Below are 27,392 nucleotides of genomic sequence, written 5' to 3' on the forward strand. Positions count from 1 at the left end.
CTTATGTAATAAGGGCTCTATTAGCTACTAAGAGTTTCCTGGAAGAAGTCATCTCAGAGTTTTACGGAAAGTGAGCAAGCCAAAGCTGTTTGTTAAATCAAAAAAGCTGGGGTCGGGGTTGTCTTTGTCTGTGCAACAAGGGAATGTATTTACAGCCATAACTTGATGTGATGGTATTTCCATCGATTGTTTACAATTGTTGGAAATGGCTAAAATTCAACTGCAAATAAAGCAACTTGTACGTGCCAAGGAAATAAGGTATGAGTTACAATTGAAAGCAGAGGAAAAAAGAAAGGAAAAGAAGGCTCCAACAGAAAAAATGCACAGAGGTTGGAACTGAAAACTAACAGTCAACTTAAAAGGGCGGAGATAAAGGTGAAAGATAGGTGTAACAATGAGGATAGTGACTGCGAGCAGTCCCGTGGTAGCCAAAGACCTAGTGAAGATCTGTTTAAATCAAGTGTTGCCAAAGTTCAAAGAGGAAGTATGTTGAAGCCTTTTTCATTTTATTTGAAAAAGTAGCTAAACAAATAAAATGGCCACTGTCTGTTTGATCCCAAATAAAGTTGTTACGTAGAAGCAGTGAGGTAATTGTACCACAATCAGTGGAGGTATCTGGGGAGTATGATGAGGTGGAAAAAAAGCATTTGAAGTGCATGTGAGCTGATGCCAGAAATCTATTGACAATGTTTTAGGAATCTAAGAAGGGCACCTAGTCAAATGTACATAGGGGTTGAAAAGATCAAACAAAGTAATTTTGATATGTAGATAAGGACATTGAGAATAGGTCAAACATATAATTTTCTGAAAGAGACACCAGAGCAAAACAGTCTTTGGAAAGAGATAAGGTATGTAACTCAGAAGGAGTATCGCCCAAAAAAAATGATAATATGTGGAATTCACACTGAGAAGAGCAGTGTTTTTGGATGTAAAATGAGGCGAGAGAATCATTTGCAAACTAGTGAGACGGTGGTAGCAGTGGTAAAGAAATTCTCTGTTCCAGAAATAGTTTATAATGATATAGCTGGATCACAGGTAGAAGTGATGTCCACTGGAATTGAAAAGCCAGTGGAAAATCAGGAATTGAGTTATTGTAGGAAGTATATCCTGGGATTTTTCCCGACTATCTGATGAACACCGGTCACACAACCACAGGTAGAAACAGGAGGAGAAATCAAACAATAAAGATAAGGAAGTTGAAGTACCATTATCAGGTACCATGTTTGATCAAATGGTCGAGGCGGGAGGAGAGAAAAGCAAGTAGAGAATAAAGTGGATATTTTTAGTTCCGAGAAATTAGCTGAATTATAACAGGAAAAAATAAGCTGCTGTGTTAAAAAGTATACATAGAAGAAGAATCGGAGGGTAACATTCTGGGATACAATCTTAAAAATGAAGACTGGATTATAGAAGGGAGGTGTTGTAGGCAGCACATGAATCACCAGTAGGAGGTCATTTTAGAGTAAGGAAAACTCGAGTGAAAATACAAAAGTATTTTTATTGGCCTGGACTGCAGAAGTATGTGGTGAAACTTTGCCGAACCTTTCATACACGCCAAGTAATTGGAAAAGCTTAGGCAATGATAAAACCAGTACCCTTGGTACCCATGATAATAAAATGTGAGGCTGGATGAACACAGCAGGCCAAGCAGCATCTCAGGAGCACAAAAGCTGACGTTTCGGGCCTAGACCCTTCATCAGAGAGGGGGATGGGGGGAGGGAACTGGAATAAATAGGGAGAGAGGGGGAGGCGGACCGAAGATGGAGAGTAAAGAAGATAGGTGGAGAGGGTGTAGGTGGGGAGGTAGGGAGGGGATAGGTCAGTCCAGGGAAGACGGACAGGTCAAGGAGGTGGGATGAGGTTAGTAGGTAGCTGGGGGTGCGGCTTGGGGTGGGAGGAAGGGATGGGTGAGAGGAAGAACCGGTTAGGGAGGCAGAGACAGGTTGGACTGGTTTTGGGATGCAGTGGGTGGGGGGGAAGAGCTGGGCTGGTTGTGTGGTGCAGTGGGGGGAGGGGATGAACTGGGCTGGTTGAGGGATGCAGTGGGGGAAGGGGAGATTTTGAAACTGGTGAAGTCCACATTGATACCATATGGCTGCAGGGTTCCCAGGCGGAATATGAGTTGCTGTTCCTGCAACCTTCGGGTGGCATCATTGTGGCAGTGCAGGAGGCCCATGATGGACATGTCATCAAGAGAATGGGAGGAGGAGTGGAAATGGTTTGCGACTGGGAGGTGCAGTTGTTTGTTGCGAACTGAGCGGAGGTGTTCTGCAAAGCGGTCCCCAAGCCTCCGCTTGGTTTCCCCAATGTAGAGAAAGCCGCACCGGGTACAGTGGATGCAGTATACCACATTGGCAGATGTGCAGGTGAACCTCTGCTTAATGTGGAATGTCATCTTGGGGCCTGGGATGTGGGTGAGGGAGGAGGTGTGGGGACAAGTGTAGCATTTCCTGCGGTTGCAGGGGAAGGTGCCGGGTGTGGTGGGGTTGGAGGGCAGTGTGGAGCGAACAAGGGAGTCTAGAATACACCTCCTCCCACCCACCCTCCTGCAAAAATTCCATCCCCTATTCCCAATTCCTCCGCCTCCGCCGCATCTGCTCCCACGATAAGACATTCCACTCCCGCACATCCCAGATGTCCAAGTTCTTTAAGGACCGCAACTTCCCCCCCACGGTGATTGAGAACGCCCTTGACCGCGTCTCCCGCATTTCCCGCGACACATCCCTCACACCCCGCCCCCGCCACAACCGCCCCAAGAGGATCCCCCTCGTTCTCACACACCACCCTACCAACCTCCGGATACAACGCATTATCCTCCGACACTTCCGCCATTTACAATCCGACCCCACCACCCAAGACATTTTTCCATCCCCACCCCTGTCTGCTTTCCGGAGAGACCACTCTCTCCGTGACTCCCTTGTTCGCTCCACACTGCCCTCCAACCCCACCACACCCGGCACCTTCCCCTGCAACCGCAGGAAATGCTACACTTGTCCCCACACCTCCTCCCTCACCCCCATCCCAGGCCCCAAGATGACATTCCACATTAAGCAGAGGTTCACCTGCACATCTGCCAATGTGGTATACTGCATCCACTGTACCCGGTGCGGCTTTCTCTACATTGGGGAAACCAAGCGGAGGCTTGGGGACCGCTTTGCAGAACACCTCCGCTCAGTTCGCAACAAACAACTGCACCTCCCAGTCGCAAACCATTTCCACTCCCCCTCCCATTCTCTTGATGACATGTCCATCATGGGCCTCCTGCACTGCCACAGTGATGCCACCCGAAGGTTGCAGGAACAGCAACTCATATTCCGCCTGGGAACCCTGCAGCCATATGGTATCAATGTGGACTTCCCCAGTTTCAAAATCTCCCCTTCCCCCACTGCATCCCTCAACCAGCCCAGTTCATCCCCTCCCCCCACTGCACCACACAACCAGCCCAGCTCTTCCCCCCCACCCACTGCATCCCAAAACCAGTCCAACCTGTCTCTGCCTCCCTAACCGGTTCTTCCTCTCACCCATCCCTTCCTCCCACCCCAAGCCGCACCCCCAGCTACCTACTAACCTCATCCCACCTCCTTGACCTGTCCGTCTTCCCTGGACTGACCTATCCCCTCCCTACCTCCCCACCTACACCCTCTCCACCTATCTTCTTTACTCTCCATCTTCGGTCCGCCTCCCCCTCTCTCCCTATTTATTCCAGTTCCCTCCCCCCATCCCCCTCTCTGATGAAGGGTCTAGGCCCGAAACGTCAGCTTTTGTGCTCCTGAGATGCTACTTGGCCTGCTGTGTTCATCCAGCCTCACATTTTATTATCTTGGAATCTCCAGCATCTGCAGTTCCCATTATCTCTGACCCTTGGTACCCATGATGTGATAATGGGAACTGCAGATGCTGGAGAATCCAAGATAATAAAATGTGAGGCTCGATGAACACAGCAGGCCCAGGAGCACAAAAGCTGATGTTTCGGGCCTAGACCCTTCATCAGAGAGTGGGATGGGGTGAGGGTTCTGGAATAAATAGGGAGAGAGCGGGAGGCGGACCGAAGATGGAGAGAAAAGAAGATAGGTGGAGAGGAGAGTATAGGTGGGGAGGTAAGGAGGGGATAGGTCAGTCCAGGTAAGACGGACAGGTCAAGGAGGTGGGATGAGGTTAGTAGGTAGGAGATGGAGGTGCGGCTTGGGGTGGGAGGAAGGGATGGGTGAGAGCCCAGCTCGTCCCCTCCCCCCACTGCACCACACAACCAGCCCAGACTGTCTCTGCCTCCCTAACCTGTTCTTCCCCTCACCCATCCCTTCCTCCCACCCCAAGCCCACAGACGTACAATTGGCTTAGTGGTCAACTTTAAATCAAAGTTATTCAAGAAAGTTATGGATAGCTTAGGAATAAAACAATTCAATTCAAATCCACTGGTGCCTTCCAGAATCTGAGGGAGCATTAGAGCAATGCATCAAATTTCAAAAACTTTGTTGGCTTATAGTCAGGACTATCCAGACAATTGGGATAAAGGAATTCCATTTGTATGTTTTGCCATTATGGATGCACTGAATGACTCAACTAAATTCATTCCTTTTGAATTAGTTTTCGACAAGAGTTGAGAGGACCAATGAAATTAGTTTGGGAGAAATTGGTGAGTCAGAGTTCAGAGACTACATATTTGCACGGTGTCAAATTTTAGGGAAAGATGAAACAGAATGGGTGACAGCTATACAGCATTTGTAAGTAGCTCAGCATTATATGGAACAGGAAGCAGGCTAGAAATCAAACATTTATAACTTTGCTACTGGCGACAAAATGTTAGCATAACTCCCGGTGGTCGGTGAACCTCTAAAGGCAAGATTTGGTGGACCATATCAAATCGAAAGGAAATTAAGTGACATGTATTATTGAGTAAGAATGCCAGGTGGGAAATAATTTCACAGGCTGTGTCATATTTATATGCTCTAAAGGTATTTAGAAAGGGAAGGAATGTGTTACTGGTTATAACACCAACTGAAGAACAGGGTTGGATGGCTCTGAATCGGACACATTAAGTAAGGAAGTTCTCAAAAATTGGGTTAAAATATTGAGATCAGAGATAATGGGACCTGCAGATGCTGGAGAATCCAAGATAACAAACTGTGAAGCTGGATGAACACAGCAGGCCAAGCAGCATCTCGGGAGCACAAAAGCTGACGTTTCGGGTCTAGACCCTTCATCAGAGAAGGGGATGGGGAGAGGGTTCTGGAATAAATAGGGAGAGAGGGGGAGGCGGACCGAAGATGGAGAGAAAAGAAGGTAGGTGGAGAGGAGAGAATAGGTGGGGAGGGTATAAGTCAGTCCAAGGAAGACGGACAGGTCAAGGAGGCGGGATGAGGTTAGTAGGTAGGAAATGGAGGTGCGACTTGAGGTGGGAGGAAGGGATAGGTGAGAGGAAGAACAGGTTAGGGAGGCGGGGACAAGCTGGGCTGGTTTTGGGATGCAGTGGGGTGAGGGGATGAGCTGGGCTGGTTTTGGGATGCAGTGGGGAAAGTGGGGATTTTGAAGCTTGTGAAGTCCACATTGATACCATTGGGCTGCAGGGTTCCCAAGCGGAATATGAGTTGCTATTCCTGCAACCTTCGGGTGGCATCGTTGTGGCACTGCAGGAAGCCCATGATGGGCATGTCGTCTGAGGAATGGGAGGGGGAGTTAAAATGGTTCGCAACTGGGAGGTGCAGTTGTTTATTGCGAACTGACCTGTGGTGTTCTATAAAGCGGTCCCCAAGCCTCTGTTTGGTTTCCCCAATGTAGAGGAAGCCACATCGGTCTAGGTCCCCCAGCTACCTAGAATACACCTCCTCCCGCCCACCCTCCTGCAAAAATTCCATCCCCTATTCCCAATTTCTTCGCCTCCGCCACATCTGCTCCCAGGATGAGGCATTCCACTCCCGCACATCCCAGATGTCCACGTTCTTCAAGGACCGCAACGTTTCCCCTCCACAGTGGTCGAGAACGTCCTTGACAGCGTCTCCCGCATTTCCCGCAACGCATCCCTCACACCCCGCACCTGTCACAACCACCCCAAGAGGATCCCCCTTGTTCTTCCATACCACCCCACTAGCCTCCGGATACAACGCATCATCCTCCGACACTTCCGCCTTCTACAATCCGACCCCACCACCCAAGACATTTTTCCATCCCCACCCTTGTCTGCCTTCCGGAGAGACCACTCTCTCTGTGACTCCCTTGTCCGCTCCACACTCCCCTCCAACCCCACCACACCCGGCACCTTCCCTGCAACTGCAGGAAGTGCTACACTTGCCCCCACACCTCCTCCCTCACCCCTATCCCAGGCCCCAAGATGACTTTCCACATTAAACAGATGTTCACCTGCACATCTGCCAATGTGGTATATTGTATCCACTGTACCCGGATTCTTCCAGAAATGAGGAAATACTGATCATCTGGATAGTGAGAAAGACACTTTCTGACAGGTGGATTGTTGTTGTAAATGCCTACACAAATGTGAGATGTCAAATATTGCATGTTTGATGTTTCAGATACCTGCATTCACCTATTCAGTTTAAAATTCCTGTCAGATAACTTAAAGCTCTCTTTCAACTGACAACTGGTTGCTATGAATTTTATTTCTCTTTAAATGTTTAAAATTATTAGTCTCTACAAAGGATACTCTTCAAATAATTCTTCAGAAGTGATTTTATTTTGCTGATTGTTAGTGAGTAGAGAGTCTTTAGTTCAAGCTCAAATAGTAAGTTTGCTGTTTTATATTAATCTCTAAATGTGGCAGCACCAAATCATTCAGCGTTACCATATGTGCCATAAAACAATTAAGAATCAAATTAGTAGTTCTAGTATTATTAATGTTTTGGATGAAAAAAATGCTGAACTCTAGAAAAGCTAGCCCTTTTTGCAAGTGAGTTTAAATCATGTTGGAATAGCAACTGAAAATATTTCATTTTTTTTCCTTGCTAACACACTTGTTTTTACGAACTATTTGAATGCACAGATACTTTAAAGAATGTTACATGCTGGGAAATTGATCTGTTTTGCTTTCACAAATTATGGTTCTGAAGTCAGTTCTGTCAATCAGTGATTAAAGCAGAAAGCATTCCCTGTGGTATTCAGGTTTCTTTTCAGAACTGCCGTTCTGAAGAAGGATCACCAGACTGCTTTTTCTCCACAGATGCTGCTAGACCTGGGATTTTCCAGCAATTTCTGTCTTTGTTTTTGATTTCTAGCATCCACAAAAAAGAGATTTTTCTGTGATGAGTATCCACAGTGCTCTATTTAATATTAATCCTTTTTATATCCTGATCCATGCAGAATGTTTAGTTGTTTCAAATTCTGATTAATATCACAAATGAAAGCAAGATAAATAGGTAGAAGTTTGATATTCCCTTGAGTCAGCCACCAGGAGCTTTATGTTGTTGGTTATAATGTTTTGGTGTACTTAAAGTAAGAGGAGGGAAAATTGTGGTTTGTTGAAATAAAACGTAGAACCAATCATCTGTTTATTGTGCAGTAAAATAGACAGATGTTTCTTCTGAAGGTGTAATCTGAGTTTCTAAAAGAAAGAGAAAGGAGGAGAGTATGCCCCCATCTATGTCAATGTGGCTGAGGTTGAGAGGATAGAGAGCATCAGAGTTCCTCAGCGTGATGAGAACCGACAACCTGTCCTAGACTTTCTGCGTAGATGCGATGGTCAAGAAGGCACAGCAATGTCGCCTCTATCTTAAGCGGCTCACGAAATTTGACTTGTCCATAAGGACCCCCACCAACTTTTCAAACGCGCCATTGAAAGCATACTGTCCGAATGCATAACAGCCAGGCAGGGTGATGTGCATAACCCAGAATATCAAGGAAGTCAGCCTTCCATCCATAGACTCTATTTACATGGCTCGCAGCCAAAATCATCAAAGACCCAAGGCACCTAGGTAATGCTCTTCTACGACCGCTTCCATCAGGCAGAAGATACAAAAGCTAGAACACGCACACAAGCAGACTCAGGAGCAGCTTCTTCCCTGCCATTATTAGACTGATGGGTGGACTCTCTAGCCTGAAATAACACTGATCTTGCTAACATTGATCTTAGCTAGCGCGCACTTTGTGCAATGTAACCTGTATGCCTCTAGGTCTTTTTGATGTGTACATCCTTGCTTATTATGATCTGCCTGTACTGCACACAAACAAAACTTTTCACTGTTCCTTGGTGCATGTGACAATAAATCAATCAATCATATTTGATATTTTTAATCAACCTGCTCAGATGTGTCATGATACACCTCTGGGACAGACTTTCTGGCCCAGATGTAGGAACACAACCTCAACACAACAAGATCCCTCTCTGATCGTTTTACACCTGAGATTTAGATAAGCTGTTCTGATTGTGCTGCTTATTTTGTACTATTCTTTATGCCTCGCATGCTATAGAACTCTATAAGCACAGAAAGGTCACAGCATAAAAGGGGACTGTTTGCTCTATTGTGTCAGTAGCTGTGTACAATTGCAACTCCCGTATTCCCATTCCTTTCCTTTCGATATAGCCCAACAATTTTTTTCCCTTTAGATAATTGTCTTATTTTCCTTTGGAAGCCAGGATTGTAACTTGCTCTCAGGGAGACATTGCCACATCTTAAACTCTGACTGTAAACATGAAGGTTTCTCCTCATGTCCTTATACTTATGGCAACCATCTTAAATCAGCATTGTCTGCTTCTTGACCAATCTGCCAAAGAGATGAAGCTGTCCAAATTGTCATGATTCTGAATGCACCTGTCAAATCTCATCTTAATCTCTTCCTCACAAATAGCAGCCCCAGCTTCTCCGGCCAGGGTAACGCACGTCCTCAGACCCTGGAATGGTTTTCATGAAACTTTTCTATGCTTTGAAATTACCTTCACATCCTTTGTTGTAGTGCCGATATTGGGCAAAAAAAATTCCTGTTGAGCCAAACCAATTTTTTTTTTGTTCAACTTCATCATAACCTCTTTATGCATTTGTGCTCAATGGCCCTACTTATAAGGTTCAGGATCCTTGATCTGCACCCTGCCACTTTCAATGATTTATACCCACATATCGGTGGGTTCCTCTGCTCCTGAATGTTCTATTGAATTGTACACTTCACTGCCTAACCTTGTTCTGTTATTGAAATGAATGACTTAATGCACGTCTGCATTAAATTTCATCGGCCATTTGTCTGTTCTACCAGCCTATGTCCTCTTGAAGCTCATAGTTGTACACTGTTCACAATACTTCCATGTTTTGTGTCATCCATAAGTTTTGAAGTTGTATCCTGTATAATTAATAACAGAAAAATCAGGAAACCTGACACGCCTGAACAAACCAGCTGTATACCTCTCTCTAATTATGCTGCCTTCTGGATTTAGTAACCAGTATCCATCGTAACTGTAGAGTTGTTAATGTTAATCTCCGGTAGCCGTAGATTTAAGCTCCTTTGCCCAAGCTATTCCATAGAATGCCTTCACTGCAGTAAATTTACCATATACTCATGTTTTTGATTACATTTGCTTCTATGTCTGATCATCTACTAAGCAAACTGGAAGATGTGAAGTGAAAGCAAAAATTGAAAGCTCGTGATTTCATAAAATGAGAGTATATTATTATTTTGAAAAGAATATTAAAGAAGAGGTGATTGCCTAGTGGTATTATTGCTGGACTGTTGACCCAGAGATCCACATAATGTTCTGGGGACCTAGGTTTGAATCCCATCACAGCAGGTCATGGAATTAAGAGTCTAATGATGACTGAATCCGTTGTTGACTGTTGGAAAAACCCGTCTGGTTCACTAATGTCCTTTTAAGGAAGGAAACTGCCATCCTTACCGGATCTGGCCTACATGTGACTCCAGACCCACATCAATATGGCTGACTCTGAACTGCCCTCTGGGCAATTAGGAGTGGGCAATAAATTCTGCCTAGCCAGGGACACCTTCATCCATGAATGAATCAAGGAAAAAAAATAATAATTGACGTGCTTTTTCCAACTGATTGTGTGAAAGACGACAGTGGGAATAATTCCTGTTATGGACATGGTTGATTTTTTTTTAGAACCCCGAATTCAGTTATAGTATGTTCACTGCAGAGTAAGGCTGTCTGGGCTCCACTTTTAAGAATATATGCGAATGGCAGCTTCAGAATTTTGGTAGAATATTTAGGTATTTTTATTGAATGGCATGGATTTGATGTGCTGAAGGACCTTTTTCATAGAATCAAAGCATCCCTACATTGTGGAAGCAGGCCATTCAGCCCATTGAATCAACATTGACCGTCCAAAGAGCATGCCACCTAGACCCATCTCCCCACCCTATCCCTGTAACAGTAAATTTTCCAAGGCTAATCTATCTAGCTTGTACATCTCCGGACACTGCTGGCACTGAGGCAATAGTGCTAACCACTGAGCTGCCATACTGGCCCAAGAATTTTCTATGTTGTAAACTTCTGTGACATTACATGGTTTCCATTAGCCTGGCCTAGTTTCTGGAATCGCCAGTGACTGTACTGTAACCTACAACACTGATAGCAGATGACCACTTCAAGGTAAAATAATAGTGATATTTGTTCCTTTCTTTTGCAGTTAAAAAATAAATTTTGTGACTGAAGGCCTTGTGTGTTATGAAATCGTATTACTGTAATGGGGGTTCGTACTGTGGTAATCCATGCATAGAAACCATTCCATTAAGGGATTCTTTCACGTAAGGTGATTTGAATGTATGTGTTTCACAAATGTAGTGGTTATATAAAGTATTCAGCAATAATCAAGGGAAGTCGATCAGTTTATTGATTAGGCTTTTGGTTATAATTATGTTCCTCCATAGGAAAAAAAATCTCAAAAACCGATAATGTGCTTTTCATTATTGGCTTGTTAAATAGTTTGTTCAGTTTGGAATTAGGATTTTTCAAAAAGTTAATAATTTTGTAATCTGTCAAGTGCACTGTTCTTTTGTTGCAGGCTTGAAACCCTCAAACTTCCTCAGCTTGGCGATTCAGATATTCGAGCCCAAATGTTAGCAGCACCTATCAATCCATCGGATGTGAACATGGTGCAAGGTAATGTGGTATATTGTTTCTAAGGTTAAGTGTTTTCAACAACAGGTACATGAATTCTGATTACAAATAATTTTGATTCACAAAATACGTATGTTCCTGCATTCACTAAATCACAATTATATCTAACTTGGCTTTAACTAGATTTACAGCTTTGAGAGAATGTTGTTGTTGTTGAACCTTAAACCAGAATTGTTATAAATATAGCAACATCCGAAGGGGAAATAAAATACTCTAATTAAAAGCATTAAACCATCTTTTCAGTTATGAACAGTCTTGTTCAGTTTGGCTTTTTATTTTGTTTCAGAATTCCTGCATTAGCATCTTTTTATTAACCTGTTTCCAAGTAAGGCATGTTGCTCAAAATTACTTAAAGCAGAAGTGACTCCACAGAGGCTGGTATCCCGTCAATAAGTCACCCTTTATTTACACATGCATAGAAGTTGACACAGGTCCAGCTTCCTTCGAGTAAACAGAACCTCTGACGCTCCATTTATATCTTTCAGCCAGGACTGTCTAATTGGGGCTGTTAAACTGGCCAATCAGGAAACTCATTTTATGAGACCTGACTGGCTGACCTCATCACAATCGCGATATCCTTCCACCTCAAAGTCGGGGAATGTTGGCCTGTTCTTTCTCTTGCAGCCTCTACTGGGGCATTTTCACACTTGCTCTGGTTCCTTCGACTCAGCCTCAGATTTGGGTTGCATGCACCAGACCGTAGCCTACCCCTTAGGCCCGTAGCATCTTGGAAGAAATAAATCGACTTGAGTCAGCAAAGGTGTCAAGGCTGTGCATCCACTGTGTCCATCTCAGACTCCAAGGTTTCTTTGCTAGTCAGAGAGGAAGAAACCACATGAGATGGAGAGGGGGCTCTGAGACCCTTTCTGACTAGCAGGTTTTGAGAAGATTTATAGCTCAGGTTGAGGTTCTGGATGTGAGTTTGCTCGCTGAGCTGGAAGATTAGTTTTCTGACATTTCGTCACCATTCTAGGTAACATCATCAGTGAGCCTCCGACGAAGCGCTGGTGTTATGTCCCGCTTTCTATTTATCTGTTTGGGTTTCCTTGGGTTGGTGATGTCATTTCCTGCATTGGTGCTGTCATTTTCTGTTCTTTTTCTCAGGGGTTGGTAGATTGATTTGGAGCCAATGTGTTTGTTGATGGAGTTCCGGTTGGAATGCCATGCTTCTAGGAATTCTCGTGCGTGTCTCTGTTTGGCTTGTCCTAGGATAGATGTGTTGTCGCAACAAATACTGAACTACAGGAGCAACCATCCCAACACCCACAAACAAAGCTGCATTAGAACATTATTCCAACGAGCCACCACACACTGCAGCACAGAGGAACTACGAAGAGCAGAAGAAAATCACCTATACAGCGTATTCAAAAGGAATGGGTACCCAATGAATACAGTCCGCCGATTTCTCAGCAACAAACCCAAACAAACAGACAAAACGGGCCCAGAAACCATAACCACTCTCCCCTACATCAAAGACACTTCAGAAATGACTGCCAGACTACTCGGACCTCTTGGCATCAGGGTAGCCCACAAACCCACCAACACACTAAAACAGCAGCTAATGAGTTTAAAAACCCTATACAGACAACAAGCAAAACGAACGTCATCTACAAAATACCTTGCAAGAACTGTGACAAACACTACATTGGACAAACAGGCAGAAAGCTAGCCACCAGGATACATGAACATCAACTAGCCACAAAACAACATGACCCACTATCACTCGTATCCTTACATACAGATGAGGCAGGACACCACTTTGATTGGGACAACACATCCATCCTAGGACAAGCCAAACAGAGACACGCACGAGAATTCCTAGAAGCATGGCATTCCAACAGGAACTCCATCAACAAACACATTGATTTGGAGCCAATCCACCATCCTCTGAGAAAAAGAACAGGAAATGACATCACCAACGCAAGGAAACCTGAGCAGATAAATAGAAAGCGGGACATAACACCAGCGCGTCGTCGGAGACTCACTGATGATGTTACCTAGAATGGTGACGAAACGTCTGAAAACTAACCTTCCAGCTCACATCCAGAACCCTTTCTGACTGTTCTGAGGAGTGAGGTATGTTTTGCTCGTGCCCTGTTCATGCGTTTGCATCATGCGTTTGCATCATGCGTTTGCATCATGCGTTCGGTCAGTATGCTTGTTCAGGACATGCTCACCTATCTGAGCTTTGCATTTCATGGTACCTGACCTCTTGTCACCCATACCTGTTACCCATTCAGGATCATTACCATTGTTTCTGCACCAAACTTGGTCCCAGAAGTAAACTTTCCCTCTTGTTTAGACAAGTCTTGCATCCAGCATTGGCATGCCTGATGCTATTTCATCCTCCACTCTAGGTTTGGGAAGATCAGATTTAATGCAATGCAGAGTCTTCTCCCATTAGCAATTCTGCTGGAGCTGTCCCTGGAGTTTCATGAGGTTGGTCAGGTAATCAAATACAAACTGGGACAGTTTGGTATTGAGTGAAACTACAGGCTGTTTCTTAAGCCTGCCTTCAAATTTTGAACTGCTCTTTCTGCCAGACGATTGGACAAATGGATGTTATGGTGCTGTTGTTGTATAGCAAATGTCACGAGTTCAGGAAAAACTCATTCTGACTGTTAAATGATGGCCTACTGTCTGTGACCAAAACTTTCTGCAGACAGTGTATTGCAAAAAATGCTTGCAGCTTTTCCATCGTCCCCATGTTTGACAAATGAACTCTATCCACAGTGACTAAGAGGCTTACAGAGTCAATGTGTAACCAAGTCTAAGGTTTACCCGGCCATTGCCATTTTGTGGAGCTGCTAGCTGTAATTTTTGTCATCGTTGGCACTCTGAGCACTGCTTCAGCACTGCAGCTACATGCATCCCATCCTGGTCACTGGTTATAAATTCTTGCTAACATCCTTATGTTGGAGACCTCTGGATGACCCTGGTGGAGATAAGCCTCTATCGGGTGGCAACCTTTGCTCAGCTGCTCACTCTTCTGATCTGTAATAAAATGCTATCCTCTACAATGATCTGGTCTCGCTGGGTCTAGCAAGGTTTCAAATCTGGTAGTGAGGGCCCATTTAATTTATCTCCCATCAGCACCAGCTGTTTTAGTTTTGTTAAGACTGGATCTTTTTGCATCCAAAGTCTGGTTGTCAGCGGTGCTTAGAAGGGTGTGCAGAAAATTTAAAACCAGAACCGGTGGTGTACCTGCCAGCAGGAGGCTGCTCAAGGCATCCATATTTGCTCCTGGACAGTGTTCTAACTTATGTTTGTGAGCCCAGTGCTGGCAGTGGTTTGTGGCTTGTTACTGTTACAACTTTACATTCATAAAGGTACTGGTGACAATTTAACCATTGTTTATTTTGGTTCTGATTTGGATGTCGCTGAGCAATTGGACTGTTCCAATCCAGATATAGATGGGCTTTCAAGGGTGTGTACTCTTGTGGCTACTGGCCAGTGAGTTCACTTGCTCAGTTCGGGCCAAGTGGGATTCATGCTGTCTTGCTATGATGGTTTGCCGGCCCAGATCTCGAAGATCATTTTAACTGTTTGGATGAGGCTTGGCTTTGTTTTGGGGTTTTTCTGTGAGCTGACCAAGAGTCCCTCTGTTCAGGTTGTGAATGAGGCTATGCAATTGCCTTCAGTCAAGTGGTGTCCCTAAGCTCAGTCAATGTGGCATGGGTGCCCACTTACAAGACCATATCCTGTAAAACACATGTTCCACTTGCTGCATTTTCTAATGATGAAACCAGCTGTAGTGCCTGTTTGAAATCCAGCTGGCCTTCAGCTATTAGGTGCTCTTGCATGGTTACATCATTAATCCCACTCTTTTTTTACCAGTAGAATAACTCCACAGAGACCAGTATCCCATACTAAGTCACCCTTTACTTGCACTTGCATATTACTTGACACACGTCCGCCTTCCTCAGAGCCAGGTCTGAGTGAACAGAACCTCTGTTTATGTCAGAAACTCCTGTTTGTCAAATGTCTCCAACTGGATCAGGTTAAACATTCCAGTCAAAGAACTCATTCAGTGAGGTTCACCTGCCTGACCTTGTTACAACTACTACAAAAGCAAATCAATTGGTTCCTGAATAAGAATTTATTATGAAAATTGTTTATATTTGAGACCTTTAGTCTTCTAAGAAAAATGTGTAATTGCTTTAGCTTTGCTATATTGTTTGATATGGGAAGGAGACACTATCGAAATTTGACTGCGTTATAATTGAGACAGTGGGTATAAGTTTGCATAATTTAACAACAGATGTAAGGCTTTGAAGAAGTAAAATTGAGCAGTCACTTGCAGCTTGCTTTTGCATTGACACTGAAACATATTTAAACCTTGTAAGAAGGAAATACTGCTATAATTAATATATAGTGCTGTATTCTGAAGAAGGGTCCTGACACAAAACGTCAATTTTCCTGATGCTTCCTGTCTTGCTGTGTTCCTCCAACTCCATACTGTGTTGTCTCTGACTCCAGCATCTGCAGTTCCTGTAATGAAGTGTTTGTCAGCTGTAACATTTCTGTGTCAGTGAAGCTGACGTCAAGAGTTATTCTGAACCAAAATTTAGATTTATTTTTCCTTAGATAACATGCATTTAAAACAATAAATGTTCAGCTTTTAAAGTATTTAAATTGATGAATAATTGCAATAAAAATGTTTGCATGTGATTTTAATGGGGCGCAGTGGCTTAGTGGTATTACCTCTGAACTAGTAATTCAGTGGTCCAGTTGACATCTGTGAATATTTGTGCACATGAGTGCAATTTAAATTCAGTCAACAAAATTTGGTATTTGAGATTAGTCCAAGTGATGGTAACCATGACCTGTATTCGTTATTGTAAAAACCCAACTGATTCTCCAGTGTCCTTCAGGGAAGAAAATCTGTCTTCCATACCTGTCCTGGCAATCCCGTCCTGGCCCTCAAATGTCACCAGACACCAGCAATATATTTGATTTTTAACTGCCCTCTGCAATGGTCTATAAAGTTACTCTGTTCAAGGGAAATTAGGGATGGACGATGAGTGTTGGCTTTATCGGTGATGTCCACGTTCTCAAAGGGTAAGAAAAATTATTCTAATGTAAATTACATTAATTAATGTAATTTGGAGCCACATGCATTCTCTTGCTTTCAGCTTGACTTGATTCAGCAAAATTACTTTGGACTATTTTTAAATAAATTATTAAGCTAAATTGTAATCGTCATTTCAATTTTAAGAGGGTAATGTCACCTCCAACTTTACGTCAGCACTTCTAGGAATGAATAACTGGGGAAAATGTGTTTGCATATTCAAATAGCTGCACAGAGCCTGGTATCTAATCATCAAGTCATCAGTTATTTACATGTGCGCAGTACATTGGCTATGACCAATCAGCTCAGAGGTAGTCCCCTGAACTGAGGAAATTCTGAATCTCCTGTTTATATTGGTCAGCTAGGGCTCCCATATTGGTCCGGGTCAACAACCCCAATCAAGGATCTCCTAGTCAACAAAATCCACCTGTTTCCAAACATTACAGATTGACCATATCATGTTTATTATGGTTTTTAATGAGCCAGCAAGAATAAATTACAAAAGCTGATGCGTTTAATCTGACAGCATCGTCTGTAAATGCTTTTGCTACTCATTTTTACAAAAGAATCACATTTTATAATGTTAGACAAAACATGCTGATTCTAGCTGGAATAATTTGCTATATTTTTGCCCTAAAAGTATTTTCAGCAGGAAAAGTAGTCAAGCAAGAGTCAAAAGCAAGCAAAGTATTTTCATTTACTGCTCTCAATAGCTATTGTTGCTGCTCCTAATACAGTTGTTTGTTTTGATATTTGACGTGTTTTCCAGAGGTATGTTGAAAGTAATTTCATTTTATAATACTACTACTTTCTTTCACCCCACAAAAATGTCTCCTAATGGTCTTCCTAAATGAAGAAATTCCAAGTTTGCAAGTCATGAAGCAATCTGCCGAGTAGATGTCACATTGGATCTGTTCACTGGGAGCTGCACCGCTGTGATGTCATAAGGATCTATGACACAATCATTTATTTTAGCAAGTTCAAATGGCAGGTGTCTTTTTAAGGAAATTGCACTTGCTTCATTCTGAGTCTGGTCTGAATTGTGTCGAAACAGGCTATTTCATTTTCACATCAATTGTTCTCCAGTGCTGGCAAATCAATTTTGCCAAGTTAGGACTTGTTAATGAACGTTTCGCTTTATGAAGTTCTAGGGATACTATCGTAGAACTGTTTAAAACAGCCATTAGAGAAAGACATAGCTCAGTGTGAACGGTACTTGAACTTTTTTTGAGGGGGAAAATGCTCTGGATTTATAAATTTATTTCTAGAATTTCATGTTTTTTTTTGTTCCTTCATGGTATGTGGATGTTGCTGATAACCCTCATTATTCTTGTCAAGATTGTGATGTGCCACATTTTTGACAACTGAGTAACTGGTTAAGCCATTTGAGGGCCATTTTGGTTGGTCTGGAGAAACATATATATGTGTTGGTTTGGGCAAGGACAGCAGGTTTTCTCCCTCCCTCCCTCCCTCCCTCCCTCCCTCGCGCTCTCTCTCTCTCGCGCTCTCTCTCTCCTCCTCCTCCTCCTCCTCCCCCACCCCCCATCCCCACAAAGAATATGTGTGAACAACTTGGTATTTTATGGCATTCTGGTGGTTAAGTGATAAATAATACTGATATTATTCTTTTTAATTTCATAAATTTTCCTACCTGGTGGGATTTGATCTCATCTTTGAATCATTAATCCAAAATCTCTGAATTTCCAATCAAGTAACTTAACCATTACATTAGTTTCTTTGAATAAGCAAAGAAAACCAAAGCAGAGTAACAGTTTTGGTTTGCAAGTGGCTTAAGACTCTCACTTCAGTCATAACAAGCAAGCAGCCCCCCTTTACCCGTATTTCGTCATGTAGTCCAGCAGACTGGACAATTAACAAAGTAATACTAACAGTTGAGTGCAGTCTATTCGCACTTTGTTACGTATGGGTGTCTTTTTGCAGGTACCTATCCTATTCTCCCTGATCTACCAGCAGTTGGAGGAAATGAGGGAGTAGGACAAATTCTGGAAGTAGGCAGTAAAGTAACCAATCTGAAGCCAGGAGACTGGGTGATACCATCCGATGCAGGGTTGGGTAAGTTTCTATATTTGCTTCACTTCAAAGATGTGGCAAACAAGGAATAGAGTCAAATGAGAGATAATGGGAACTGCAGATGCTGGAGAATTCCAAGATAATAAAATGTGAGGCTGAATGAACACAGCAGGCCAAGCAGCATCTCAGGAGCACAAAAGCTGACGTTTCGGGCCTAGACCCTTCATCAGAGAGGGGGATGGGGAGAGGGAACTGGAATAAATAGGGAGAGAGGGGGAGGCAGACCGAAGATGGAGAGTAAAGAAGATAGGTGGAGAGATTATAGGTGGGGAGGTAGGGAGGGGATAGGTCAGTCCAGGGAAGACGGACAGGTCAAGGAGGTGGGATGAGGTTAGTAGGTAGCTGGGGGTGCGGCTTGGGGTGGGAGGAAGGGATGGGTGAGAGGAAGAACCGGTTAGGGAGGCAGAGACAGGTTGGACTGGTTTTGGGATGCAGTGGGTGGGGGGGGGGAAGAGCTGGGCTGGTTGTGTGGTGCAGTGGGGGGAGGGGACGAACTAGGCCGGTTTAGGGATGCAGTAGGGGAAGGGGAGATTTTGAAACTGGTGAAGTCCACATTGATACCATATGGCTGCAGGGTTCCCAACCAAGCGGAGGCTTGGAGACCGCTTTGCAGAACACCTCCGCTCAGTTCGCAACAAACAACTGCACCTCCCAGTCGCAAACCATTTCCACTCCCCCCTCCCATTCTCTAGATGACATGTCCATCATGGGCCTCCTGCACTGCCACAATGATGCCACCCGAAGGTTGCAGGAACAGCAACTCATATTCCGCCTGGGAACCCTGCAGCCATATGGTATCAATGTGGACTTCACCAGTTTCAAAATCTCCCCTTCCCCTACTGCATCCCTAAACCAGCCTAGTTCGTCCCCTCCCCCCACTGCACCACACAACCAGCCCAGCTCTTCCCCCCCCACCCACTGCATCCCAAAACCAGTCCAACCTGTCTCTGCCTCCCTAACCGGTTCTTCCTCTCACCCATCCCTTCCTCCCACACCAAGCCGCACCCCCAGCTACCTACTAACCTCATCCCACCTCCTTGACCTGTCCGTCTTCCCTGGACTGACCTATCCCCTCCCTACCTCCCCACCTATACTCTCTCCACCTATCTTCTTTACTCTCCATCTTCGGTCCGCCTCCCCCTCTCTCCCTATTTATTCCAGCTCCCTCTCCCCATCCCCCTCTCTGATGAAGGGTCTAGGCCCGAAACGTCAGCTTTTGTGCTCCTGAGATGCTGCTTGGCCTGCTGTGTTCATCCAGCCTCACATTTTATTATCATAGAGTCAAATGGTCTGCTGCTCCTACTTGTTGTTTCTTGAAGTCCACAGATAAAAAATCGATCACTGTTTCTTATGTATGTGATTTGAAACTTGATGACTATCTTTAATGAAATATGATACGAGATTACCTACTCAAAGTAGTAACTTTCAAAAAATAGTCTGGCTTGTATACATTGCACTTATTAACTGAGTTATTTTCTACTTGGGGAAGAAATCAGAATCTGCAGGAGTTTTAGTAAAGCAATTTTACTAAAAGAGTAAAAGCAAAATACTGTGATTTCTGGAAATATGAAGCAAATACAGAATGCTGAATGAACTCCGGTCTGGCAGCATCTGTGAAGAGAGAAACAAAATTAACATTTGGTGTTTAACAAAGCCATCTATTTGTAGATTTCTTCATTCACTCCTGAAGAGGAGTCATACAGGACTTGAAATGTTAACTTTCTCTCTCCATAGATGCTGCCAGACAAGCACAGTTTCTCCAGCATTCAGTGTTTGTTTTAACAGAGAAATGGGTTTGTTTTAAATCTTAATAAACTGAATTTAAAAGAAGTAGATTCACGTGAAGATGGATTAATTTTTATGAAGAATGTAGACAGTATTGTGCTGATTTTTGTTCCCATCTTCAGTTGGAGGGGTGAGACCAATCACAGCAATTCAATTGTTTTAGCAGCTGGGAGGCCATGCAACAATCTGACATTTCACACATGGGCCACAAAAAAATTAAGTTTACTGTGCACTTAAGTCAGCTGCACATTTCAACAAAAACAATTAGATAACTTGTTTTCTACAATATTGTTATCGTTTTGCCCAGTATGTGGTGTGCTTACTGAGTCAACACAGACCTTTTTATCAAAAGCCAAAATAATTTCCCCTGAATATAATAAAATGTGAGGCTGGATGAACACAGCAGGCCAAGCAGCATCTCAGGAGCACAAAAGCTGACGTTTCGGGCCTAGACCCTTCATCAGAGAATTTCCCCTGAAATTCCTTTTGCAAAACGTAAAGCTACATCAGGGTATGATGTGTACACCAGCTTTCATTATACACTGTAAAGGAAATTGAATATTCAATAAGTTCTGTTCTAATGTGTGCAAATACATTGGAACAAGTTATCAAAGGTATCAGTAATGTTTCCTGTTAGTTTTGCAGTTTAACTGACTTCTTGAAGGAGCCTGCCTTTTCTCAGTAATTGAAACTTGAAAGGTCTCAAGGAAATGTTATTAATGATGAGCAAGCCCGTTTATACGAAAGCCCTTCCTAATGGTGAACATTAATGGCATTGGAGGCCAGAATTATTGCCAAATGTACTTTGTGTGTTGCTTCTCAAAATGAGTCAGATTTTGGATGTGAGTTTGCTCGCTGAGCTGGAAGGTTAGTTTTCAGACGTTTCGTCATCATTCTAGGTAACATCATCAGTGAGCCTCCGACGAAGCACTGGTGTTATGTCCCGCTTTTTATCAATAATACCCTTTACTGGCATAACATTCACAAAAGAGGAGGAAAACAACAACAAACTGCCATTCCTAGATGTCACAGTAGAGCGAACAGTCAATGGGGAACTTCAAACCAGCATCTACAGGAAAACAACACATACGGACCAAATACTGAACTACAGGAGCAACCATCCCAACACCCACAAACGAAGCTGCATTGGAACATTATTCCAACAAGCCACCACACACTGCAGCACAGAGGAACTACGAAGAACAGAAGAAAATCACCTATACAGCATATTCAAAAAGAATGGGTACCCTATGAACACGGTCCGCCGATTTCTCAGCAACAAACCCAAACAAACAGACAAAACAGGCCCAGAAACCATAACCACTCTCCCCTATATCAAAGACATTTCCGAAATGACTGCCAGACTACTCGGACCTCTTGGCATCAGGGTAGCCCACAAACCTACCAACACACTAAAACAGCAGCTAATGAACCTAAAAGACCCTATACAGACAACAAACAAAACGAACGTCATCTGCAAAATACCTTGCAAGAACTGTGACAGACACTACATTGGACAAACGGGCAGAAAGCTAGCCACCAGGATACATGAACATCAACTAGCCACAAAATGACATGACCCACTATCACTCGTATCCTTACATACAGATGAGGCAGGACACCACTTTGATTGGGACAACACATCCATCCTAGGACAAGCCAAACAGAGACACGCACAAGAATTCCTAGAAGCATGGCATTCCAACAGGAACTCCATCAACAAACACATTGGCTCCAAATCAATCTACCATCCCCTGAGAAAAAGAACAGAAAATGACATCACCAACGCAAGGAAACCTAAACAGACAAATAGAAAGCGGGACATAACACCAGTGCTTTGTTGGAGGCTCTCTGATGTTACCTAGAATGGTGACGAAATGTCTGAAAACTAACCTTCCAGCTCAGCGAGTAAACTCACATCCAGAACCTCAACCTGAGCTACAAATCTTCTCAAAAATTGAGTCAGATTTCCTTCAATTTGATTCAAAAAACATTTGAACTAAATAAAACTAACTGCCTGATCCTAGATTCTGCTAAACAATGCCTTCATGTTTCCTTTCTTTCATTTGTTAACCCCTGTGCAAACACACTTCTATTAACACTTGAGAAGGCACATGCTGGTTAAAATCATGACCTAGTTAATTTTAAATCCCTTCACAAAAATAAGCCAACACCCCTATGCTGTTAGTTTAAAAGTCTACTAGTTGAAGCTTTTACAAAAGTGACGTTTGTTTTATAACACACACAACTTTCTCACATTAGCCTCTACCACACATTTGGAGACATGAGAGGGCACAACACCTCATCCTGTCAACTTGGGAATCTCAACATAAAAGGCTGAATCAATAAATCTTAACATTTCAAGGGAAAGAAAGAAAGTGGTTTAATTGCCACGGTGGTCTTTTGCTTAGCCTAGCAATTTCATTACAATTCTATTCTTATTCTCAAAGGTATAATTTATTAAGGGTTTCTCACACTGAACAATGCAGACTTTGACCTGCTTTTCCCATCACTGATACAGTTTTTCTTCAGTCGCCAACTCCATTTTCCGGTTTAATGCATTGAAAACACCTTTTTTAAAAAATTGTGTTCTGGTGTATGTGAATGTTGCAGTTGTACAAAGGTAACTGAACTAGCAAGCCTGAAGCCTAAGCCAATGCTATGGGCACATAGCCACACAGTGTGGAAATAGACCCTTCACTCCAAACAGTCCATGCTGAACATAATCCCAAACTAAACTAGTCCCATCTGCCTGCTCCTGGTCCATAACCCTCCAAACCTTTCCTATTCATGTAGTTATCAAAGTGTCTTTTAAGCATTGTAACTGTGCCTACATCTTCCACTTCCTCAGGAAGTTCATTCCACACAAACAACCCTCTGTGTTTTGTAAAACAAAAATTGTGCCCCCTATCTTTTTTTAAATCTCTTTCCTCTCACATTTAAAAAATCCCCTCTAGTCTTGTGTTGAAGTTACTTGTGTACTTTGTCATTATATGTACCTTGTTTTTCATTAATTTTTTAAAAATCACTTGAGGTTGAACCATCTTTTAGACCCTGGTTCTGTAACTCTATTTGAACTCTTGCCAGGAATGTCCTCCCTTTTAATTTTTCCTATACTTTTGCATGTTTGCATTTACACTGCTTGAACCCAAATATCCCTAGTGCAGCTGGTGGAATTTAAGTTTATTTAACAAAATAACATGAAATTAAAAGCTAAATTTGGTAATCAAAGTAATGGAAGGAATCATGGATAATGCAATCCAGCAGAACTTTCTCAGCTATAACACGCTCACCTATGATTGTTTTAGATTCTGCCAGAGCTACTCAGCTCTTGACCTCATTAATACCTTAGTCAAACATGAGCAAAAGAGCTGAACTCCAGGGGTGAAGTGAGAGTGATAGCCCTTGACAAAAAGGTAGAATTTAACTGTGTATATTGTCAGGAAGTCGTAGCAAACCTGAACTTAGTAGGAATCAGGGATAATTGGTCCACTAATTGGAGTCATACTGGGCCCAAAGAAAGACAGTTAGGGATCGATCATCTCCATCATCGGCATCACTGCAGGAATTCCTCAGGGTAGTGTCCTAGACCCACCAATCTGCAGCCGCTTCTTCAGTAACCTTCTGACTGTGTAAAGTTAGAAGAGGGGATCTTCACTGATGATTGTACAATAGTGATATTGAATGATTACATCATTATGACTCTTCACATACTAAAGCATTCCATGCTAAAATGAAGCAAGAGCTGACCAGTTTCCAGGCTTGGGCTAATTAGTAGCAAGTAATATTCACACCCATAATACCAACACAGTTCTCTGATAACCAAACAACTGAAACAAGATATAGAAAGAAATGGTCAGATCTCTGCTAGTTGTGGAGCAGTCTGTCTGTTCTCTGCAGTCAAAACCCACTTTAGACATGAAGAAAACCTGTTTTTTTTAAAATTGGGTTGCAGATTGTCATTATTGCGTATCTCTAATTACTACTTGAACTGACTGGCTTGCTTAGGACCATTCTGTAGGGCCTTTAAGAATCCACCATATTGCTGTGGGTTTGGTGTCTCTTGTATGCCAGACTATTAGTGTTGCAAATTGGTTTCTACAACAATCAGCGGTAGTTCCACCATTAGTGATTTAATTTGAAATTTTCATTGATTCAAATTCCACCATCTGCCATGATGAATTTCAAGCCTCTGTCCCTTAAATAATTAGCCTAGATCTCTGGATTATTAGCCCTGTGACAATACCACTTTGCCGCCACCACCTTTTCACATTGCTGCCTCTTTCTGCAGTTGTTTTAAGTTGTGACTTATTTTTATTGGTAAGTTGGAGACCATTTCTAAGTGAACCATTTATTTCACCCTCACGTACCTGTCTACATTCCTTTTTAAAATAAATTGACTAATGTAACGATCTTTAATCAGGATACTGTGTCTAAACAAATATTTTGTTCTAAATGGCAGTGAGCAGCATTTTTTAATACTTTTAACAATACAGATGCCATTTTAAAGATGTATGTCCTGTAGTTTTACATAGAACATAGAACAGTACAGCACAGAACAGGCCCTTCAGCCCACGATGTCGTGCCAACCATTGATCCTCATGTATGCACCCTCAAGTTTCTGTGACCATATGCATGTCCAGCAGTCTCTTAAATGTCCCCAATGACCTTGCTTCCACAACTGCTGCTGGCAACGCATTCCATGCTCTCACAACTCTCTGTGTAAAGAACCCACCTCTGACATCCACTCTATACTTTCCTCCAACCAGCTTAAAACTATGACCCCTCGTGTTAGCCATTTCTGCCCTGGGAAATAGTCTCTGGCTATCAACTAACTCTGTCTATGCCTCTCATTATCTTGTATACCTCAATTAGGTCCCCTCTCCTCCTCCTTTTCTCCAATGAAAAAAGTCCGAGCTCAGTCAACCTCTCTTCATAAGATAAGACCGCCAGCCCAGGCAGCATCCTGGTAAACCTCCTCTGAACCCTCTCCAAAGCATCCACATCTTTCCTATAATAGGGCGACTAGAACTGGATGCAGTATTCCAAGAGGGGGTCTAACCAAAGTTTTATAGAGCTGCAACAAGATCTCACGACTCTTAAACTCAAACCCCCTGTTAAGAAAGCATATGGTGTTTTGGCTTTCATTAACAACCCTGTCCACTTGGGTGGCCATTTTAAGGGATCTATGTATCTGCACACCAAGATCCCTCTGTTCTTCCACACTGCCAAGATTATTTCAATAATTTACTTAGCATTTTCAAATCCTACAGACATAGGTAAATATATAGTGAATTGTTTTAATCGCTATTTAGTGCTTCAAAAAAGCATTCATCTATGATGTGACTGTTCATGCAGGAGGTTCACTAGCCACATTAGTGCTTTGACTGTATAATTATCTTTACAGCTCAGAACATCAGGGGCATTGCCCAAGCAGAGAGCTAGGGATAACTTGAACTACATCCCTCTGAGGGAAAGGGCTAAGCTGCAGGATGCAGTGCTATTTCAGATTGACAGGACAAAGTTGTCTTTTTGAGCTCACCGTTTAAAGTAGCAGATGACATGAGCTCAGAAAGTCTTAACTAACTTCCTCATGAGCTTTGATCCAGAGTAGAAAGATGCTAGCAGACTAATGGCAAATTTGGCATCCAGTCTTTTGGTGATTATGTTGTTCTGGTTCCTTGGTGGGTGCATGTCATGGTTTGAGAATAACACACCAGAGTTGCTGTATCTGTTCATTGAGGGGTCCTACCCGGCTTATATTCGACCCTGAAATGAATGTTCAATTGTATTCACACCTCACCTTATGCAAGCAAAAATACAGTGGATAAATTGAGCATATCACAATCGCAGAATTGTTATGGCATAGAAAGAAGCTGTTTGCATCTGTTGCGGAATGTGTATTGGGGTTGTGCACTGATGTACCAAAAATGGGCAGTGGAGAAAGATATCATGGATGTGTATTAATTACTTAAACTAGCAATTCATTTTAAAACTTGGATTGTTGAATTTTAGACTCTTTTTACTTCAACTTGTGTTATTTTTACAGGAACCTGGAGACTGGAAGCAGTGGGCAATATGAATAGTTTTAGTAAAGTTTCAAATAACCTGCCTCTTCTATGTGCTGCTACCTTGGGTGTCAACACATGTACTGCCTACAGAATGTTGTGTGATTTTGAGACACTGAAGCCTGGTATGTATCCCTATTCAATTCTAAATTAACAATAAACTTTGAGAATTGAGCTTAAATGTGCAATTTCTGCACATGGATAGAGTCATATAGATGTGCAAACAGACCTTTCAGTCCAACTTACCCATGCCGATGAGGTATCCTAAACTGCACTCGTTCCATTTGCTTACCTTTGGCCCGTATTCCTCTAAACTTGCCTTGAACTTGTATCTGTCAAAATATCTTTCAAATGTTGTAATTGTACCCACCACTGGTTCCATTGCCAGCTCATTCCATATATGCACCACCCTTCGTGTGAAAAAATAGCTCTGCAGGTCCCTTTTTATATCTTCCCCCTCTCACGTTCAGCCTATACTCTCTCTAGTTCTGGACTCCCCTATCTTTGGAAAAATACCTTGGCTATTCACCTTACCTATTCCCCTATAAGGTCATTACTCAGCCTCTAATGCTCCAGGGAAACAAGTTCCATTCTATACAGCCTCTCTTTTTATATCTCAAACAATCCAGTCCTTTGCAAATTTCTTCTGTATCCTTTCCAGTTTAACGACGTCCTCCCTATAGCAGGGCGACCGGAATTGTTTGCAGTATTCTAAAAGCAGCCTCCTCAATGTCTTGTACGGCTGCAAGGTGATGTCCCACCTCCTAAGCTCAACTTTATGACCAATGAAGACAAGCATACCAGTGCTGCCTTCACTACCCTTTCTATCTGCGACGCCACATTTGAGGATCTATGAACCTGAACCCCTAGGTCCCCTGTTTCAGCAACATTCCCCAGAGACCCTAGTATTAGCTATGTGAATCCTGCCCTTGTTTGCCCTACCACAATGCAACATCTCACGTTTATCTAAATTAAACTCCATCTGCCACTTCTTGGCACATTGGACCAGATGATCAAGATCTCATATCTTGAATGACCTCCTTCACAGTCCACTATAATACCAATTTTGGTGTCACCCCCAAACTTACTAACCATAACTCCTATATTCTCATCCAAATTGTTGTTATAAATGACGAACAGTCAAGCTAAAACCAATCTTGCGGTACATCACTGTTCACACGCCAAATAACAACCCTCTGCCACTACCATCTTCTACCATCAAGCCAACTTTGTATCCATTTGACTATCTCTTCCTGGATCCCATGCGATATAACCTTACTAAACAGTTTACCATGCATGTACTTTTAAC

The 27,392-nt window shown here is 42.9% G+C and overlaps 1 protein-coding gene across 1 annotated transcript in view; it reads left to right on the top strand.

Moving 5' to 3' along the window:
- Positions 1 to 27,392, top strand: part of mecr (mitochondrial trans-2-enoyl-CoA reductase) — a 104,778-nt gene that overhangs the window by 14,052 nt on the left and 63,334 nt on the right. Inside the window, exons 2-4 of the mRNA XM_048558046.2 lie at positions 10,953 to 11,050; positions 18,081 to 18,212; positions 26,065 to 26,208. Coding sequence (XP_048414003.2) covers positions 10,953 to 11,050; positions 18,081 to 18,212; positions 26,065 to 26,208 — 374 coding nt within the window. The remainder of the gene's footprint in view (positions 1 to 10,952; positions 11,051 to 18,080; positions 18,213 to 26,064; positions 26,209 to 27,392) is intronic.

Source organism: Stegostoma tigrinum, chromosome 24 (assembly GCF_030684315.1).
Source record: "Stegostoma tigrinum isolate sSteTig4 chromosome 24, sSteTig4.hap1, whole genome shotgun sequence".
Taxonomy (NCBI): domain Eukaryota; kingdom Metazoa; phylum Chordata; class Chondrichthyes; order Orectolobiformes; family Stegostomatidae; genus Stegostoma; species Stegostoma tigrinum.